This window comes from Bactrocera latifrons, unplaced genomic scaffold, assembly GCF_001853355.1.
Source record: "Bactrocera latifrons isolate USDA-ARS-PBARC rearing strain unplaced genomic scaffold, ASM185335v1 scaffold_72, whole genome shotgun sequence".
Lineage (NCBI taxonomy): Eukaryota > Metazoa > Arthropoda > Insecta > Diptera > Tephritidae > Bactrocera > Bactrocera latifrons.
This window is the reverse complement of record NW_017537401.1, coordinates 688,370-694,162: the sequence shown is the minus strand read 5'-3', so window position 1 is coordinate 694,162 and position 5,793 is coordinate 688,370. Positions and strand designations below refer to the sequence as shown.

At 35.1% G+C, this 5,793-nt stretch overlaps 1 protein-coding gene and 2 non-coding genes across 3 annotated transcripts; all 3 read right to left on the bottom strand.

Moving 5' to 3' along the window:
* Nucleotides 1–759: 759 nt before the first annotated feature.
* On the bottom strand, nucleotides 760–1,611 carry LOC108976060 (enhancer of split M1 protein-like). The gene is made up of 3 exons (XM_018944970.1): nucleotides 1,342–1,611; nucleotides 1,086–1,262; nucleotides 760–900 (listed from the first exon to the last, which is right to left on the bottom strand). Exons 1-3 carry the CDS (start codon nucleotides 1,574–1,576, stop codon nucleotides 863–865), a joined length of 450 nt encoding a protein of 149 aa, XP_018800515.1. The 5' UTR covers nucleotides 1,577–1,611; the 3' UTR covers nucleotides 760–862.
* Nucleotides 1,612–3,658: 2,047 nt separating this feature from the next.
* On the bottom strand, nucleotides 3,659–3,740 carry Trnas-aga. Its single transcript has one exon. It is a non-coding gene; the product is annotated as a tRNA-Ser (tRNA).
* A 1,704-nt stretch (nucleotides 3,741–5,444) lies between these two features.
* On the bottom strand, nucleotides 5,445–5,526 carry Trnas-aga. The gene has a single exon. It is a non-coding gene; the product is annotated as a tRNA-Ser (tRNA).
* Between the last annotated feature and the right edge of the window lie 267 nt (nucleotides 5,527–5,793).

Sequence of the window (5,793 nt, the reverse complement as noted above, 5' to 3'; positions counted from 1 at the left end):
TAACTATTATTTTTTGTTTAAATGATTTCATAAACTATAATATATACATATATATAATTTTTTGAGTACCTACTTCTGAATACAATATAAGCACATTCTTTCTTTTGTAAAAACAAATATTTATAAAATTATACGTAAAAGCCTAAGAAATGCTGGACAATTACCACGCAAAAAGCCAAACTATGCTCAAAAAAAATATATGACAAAGAATTAGCCAATACATTGTTGTAGTCACAGGTTGGAAAATATAAGTACTGTAAACTGTAACAAAATTAGACACTGTACTGAGTTCAAGCCATGACAGATGTGCTTAAAATAAGTGGAAAGTAACTGTAGTTAAAGAAATTAATATTTGTAGTGGTTGATAAATTAAGCATAAGCAAATTTTAAGAATTTAGCGAAAACTAAATAAGTATTTAATCTCATCCTAACTATAGAAAAAGAGTTTATAATGTGTATTTATTAAACTGTAAATATTAAAAAAAAATAGCAAAGATAATTAAAATTCATGCATAATTATGTAAGTAAAAAATACTTATATATATAAGGCACAACAACAATGATTATGGTTAAGCGTGTAAACTGAGACTAAGTATTAGTGAAGAAAAATTAGTACTATTGTAAACAAAGAAGGAAAACGAAAGTAACTGTAACAATAAATACTAGGTAACGTTTTTTGTATAATTTCTGAAATATTAAACAGAAAAATAAAATAAAAACTTTGACTTTTTATGTTACAAAATTTTATTTGGCGGAACTTCAAGGTAAATATTTCAAATACAAATTTGCTCAAATACTCTTCTATATATATACACATATGTATGTATGTAGTGTGTGCATGTCTTTATGTAAGTATAAACAGTTACAATCCGCAATCGCTGTCATCTATCAAAGTCCACGCTGTTGGATGAAGAAAAAATATTATTTGAAAGAATTTATGATATGAAAATTATAATGAAAGGTCATGAATTTTAAAAATTTTTAGAAGATTTAACTTGAATTCAAATTAACAAATCTTCAAGCCTTTCGAATTTTTACCACTTTAGTCAAAATCTCATGCATCCATCACTTGTCCCTCTACTCACCATCAACTGCGAGACAGTTCTCAACTTCCAAAATGCAGCTATTGCCGAAAATCTCCTTAGTTTTACCGTTAGAAGCGCAAATTGGTTCATAAATAAATGGGCAAGGACGTAAGCACTGCTCACGCACCAAAGGATCGACATGCTTGAGGCAAAGCGACAACGACGTAATGCGCCAGCCTATAATAAGAAAAAAATATTCCCCAAAAATCAAAATTTTAAAAATAAAAATTATTAAATAATTTCAAATCACGCTCACCTGTGCCGGTGCTGCAACTCGCATATCGCCGTAAGCAGTCGTTATGGAAGTAACGGTACACGACGCCTTCGCCCACTGCACCTGCCGCTGTTGCAGCACTTTCGTCACCGGAAACCGCACAAACAGGATCCAAATGTTTCGGGCAAGCATTCGTGCAGCTCGCACTTGTATTGACTTTGCTGGCTTTTGCTAAGGAAAGCGTAATCATTAGTATTACCGTTACAGGGAATTTCATATTTTTGCTTTGTAATGTGGCTCTGTTAAGTTTGAACTGTGTTTTTAGTTAGTTGATAGCGATATTTTATACAAAATCTTGCGTTCTATCAAACAATTAAGCCATCACAACAATTATCTGTTGTTAAGCGAGCTTTTAACAGTAATATAGTATATTTGATATTTACTTAGCACTACATGCAGTTAACGTAGTCTTATCGGTTACCCCAATTGCTTGCTTAACCTTGGCACTGAAGTTGATGCCGAACGAAGCTGGCCAGTAGTTAAGTGGTGGCCTCACTGACTTTTTGTTTTTATATTTTGATAAGCCGAGAGCTTTGCAAATACGAATATGCTCAGATATTTTCAAAACTAAGAGCAATTACGTTTATTTTCAGGTCATTGTTCTACAGTTTGATTTTAATATTGATTAGCCCGTTACATGGTCGAACAGTAACAAACAAATTGGAAAATTCACATTTTATGGAGTTCACTTGAAATACTTGAACTGATAATAAGTTATATCCTCAATTGACTACGTTTTTCATAACGTATTGCCGTAAAGAGGCTAGCTTCTCCGTACCTTCTGCATCAGATGTTGGCAGCGTGCATGCCTCTGGATCGTATAGCAGGACGGGGATGATTAGAGACTTGTAGAGTTTGGTCTTTGTTTGACGAGAGAGGAGTTTCTCAAATATGTACTTAGCCGGAAGTAGCACCTGTCGGCAAGACTTATTATGCGTTGGATTTAGAGGCTGACATTGTCTACGTCTTCGAAGTTTCCACTGTCGACATCGATGTGGGAGCCAAGTCGCGAGTGCGACGACTGTTTGTTTGATGACAGTATATTTTTCGACTTGCCCTCGTTCACTACTAGATCCATTTGCTTCGATTCCTTATTCAGTCTGGAAAAATCAGAACTAACGGCGCGGTTGCTGAGACCAATGATATCAATATTAGCGGCGAACACCAGCAGCACTTATAGAAGATTACTTCTTCAGGCACGATAGGGAGCCGCCTTGTCTGCAACCTCGTTTGGTATCAACGGCTCGGAGAGGTCCTTCCCGATCAGTTTCCACAGTTTTGCGGGGATAGCAAATTCAGACATCGCGGCATATAGGCAGTTTCTTTCCATGCTGTCGAAAGCAGCTTTGAAATCGACGAAGAGGTGGTTTGTGTCGATTCTCCTTTCACGGGTCTTTTCCAAGATTTGACTCTGATCACTTTGTTGACGGCTGACTTTAATGAAGCGTCCGCTCCTCTCATTCGATGCTGTTTTCTTCCTCAACACTGGGGTGGGAGGACGGACAAACGGACATGCCTAAATCGACTCAACTCGTCATTCTGATTATTAATATATTTCGTGTATATTTTATATTGTCTCCTACATTTAATTCTGGATGTAACCATAAAATGAAACCTTTTTTAAGAAAAGTTTGGTTGATATGTTATTGTTGTTGTTACAGTATAATCGAGGTCACTGTGTTTTCAATTATCTTGCGAAATAAGATGGCCAGTATTATTAATTTTCTGGCCATCTGTGTGTGAACTATCTCATATTTTATTTATTTGCCAAAAACTTACCGCTAGATGGCGTTATATTTCATACCGAGCGCACAGTGCTTCATTTGCAAAGAAAAATTTCTCAATTTGGTACTCATCTAAAAATAGATGGACTCTCGGTGCGCTAACAATTTCAAAAGTGTTCACAACGACCAAATTGATGGTGTTACCAACCCTTACAAGGTTGATATTTCTCACCAACAAGTGTCGCCTTTTGTGTCCTTATTTTGATGTCCGATTACTCCGAATTTTATTAAATTACTATTCCTATAATTGTGGTACTCACAACGTGGCTTAAAGCGTCGTAAAATTATAAAATCTTTAATTTTCATACTAGTTTAAAATATTTGTTGTTGGATTGCATACTAAAATAAGTTTAGGCAAATAGACCTTTGAACGCTATGTTTTCGGATAACATATAACTTTATGAGAGACTACATGAAACCCCTAACTATTTCACCTGTATCACGTTTGTCGGCTATGAACTAAGTATTTTATTATTTTTAATATCTCAATTTACTACAAAAAGTCTAGTAGTCTTCGCAGTCGGTAGGATTCGAACCTACGCTCCCAGAGGGAATCTGATTTCTAGTCAGACGCCTTAACCGCTCGGCCACGACTGCTTCTTCCTTGCATCTGCATAATGCGCTATAAAACAGTGGTGATATGTGTTTTCATATTATAAAAGTTGGCTTAGTAATTCGCGCTCTTAACCCTGGATGTGCTCTGTTGGTAGATTGTCATCATGTTTTGCAAACAGCAGCAAAATAACAATGCCCGTCCTGGGTTAAAAAGTTAGGTGGATTAGAAAATTACGGAAAATCACTTGTTTTGAAATGTTATAAAGCGATTTTGTTCAAATTGTGCACAAATCTTTGAAACAATATTATCTAGTCAATGAACGACGATCTTTTTGTTATTACAAATAGCTTGCTTTACAAATAGCGAGCCACTTGCTAGCGAAAACTTGATCTCAAAATGTATATTTTTATTCACAGTCTGTCTCAATTTTAAATTTTAATTTGGTTCGTTCATCCAAGAACGATCTTTATGCATATGACAAAAAAATATTTTGGTTTTTTTATATTAAATTAGTACCTACTTATTTTCATTGGTTCACCCGGAAGTTCGAAAATCTTTATATTAGATATATGGGGGATAATGGAAGTATAGGTCCGATTCAATATTTTAACATACAGACATACCATCATAAGAGAAGGATTATCTCTTAATTTCAGTTATATATATCACACATTGAGCGACATTTTCGATCAAAAGTCAACTACTTGTATAGCTACCGGGGTTTAAATATTCGGTACCTAGGGAACAGTTTTTATTGGATTTAAACAATTTTTCGGCATAAGGTGGCACACACTAAAGACATTATTTGTGTTAAGTTGTATCCCGTTACATTAACTGCTTCTTGATTTGTATACGGGAAACTGAATGAATCAAGTGGAACTTAAAATTGTAATATATGGGAAGTGGGCGATTTCGTCCATTATCACAATCTGACATAAGAATGTATGAAGAATCCCACATACCAAAATTTTGTCGAAACCGATTTGTCGGGTACCGAGATATGGAATTTCACCAAAAATTGGGCGGTGCCATGCCCATCGTCCAGTTTTTACTACGGCTCCGATAAAGGTCTCTTATACCATCTTGGCCGTACAATTGTATGTTTCTGGCGTATTTAGTTATTGATTTATCGCGCTTTTAGTAGTTTTTAACAATACCGTTATATGGGAAGTGAGCGGGAAGTGATCCTCTGATTTCATCCATTTTCACACTGTCGGTAGAAATTCTTATATGACGTGGACGTGGCAAATTTAGTTGCTTGTAGCTTAGTGGTTTATATGTGTACATTAAACTTGTTAGAGGGCAGGGCTACTTCCACTTTTTTCTTGCCCCTTGCTACTGCGGTCCTCTGTATCAAATTACAGCTTTATATCTTCATTTATTGCTTAGTTATGGCACTTTATATGTTTTCGGTTAATGGCGATTTGTGGGAGTAGCAATGGTCAATGATCTCAATTTTTACTCAAGTTACAGCTTGCACGGACGGACGGACGGACGATAGACAGACATGCATTCAACCGGATTTCAACTTTTTTCGTCATCTCCTGATCATTTATATATACTATATAACCCTATATCTATTTCGCTTAATATTTCGGTGATACATACAACCGTTTGAAGAACAAAACTATAATAGTTTGTAGCAACTGTAAAATAATACAAGAGTATAATAATAAAATGGAAATTGATAATAAAATATAATAAATATGTATAACAAAAAGTGTAAAAAGAAGCTTTATAGTCTTCGCAGTCGGTAGGATTCGAACCTACGCTCCCAGAGGGAATCTGATTTCTAGTCAGACGCCTTAACCGCTCGGCCACGACTGCATGGTAAATTAATGTGCCCATTGCAGTACTTCAGCGTTAGTAAATTTTGATTCCATTTTCAGATTTAATAAATTTAAAATATTATTAAATATTAGCGAATACGTTTTACCTCTTACGTGATAATTTATTTTAGTACTTTAATATGTCTTAACTCCAGTCTGTCACTTTTTTGAGTTATTTTATCGAGGCGGTGAGTTCAACTTCTTCGAAGATTCTGTTTGCATTACGGTTTCACTGATTAGACCCAATATTTATTTAAGTTTTCTC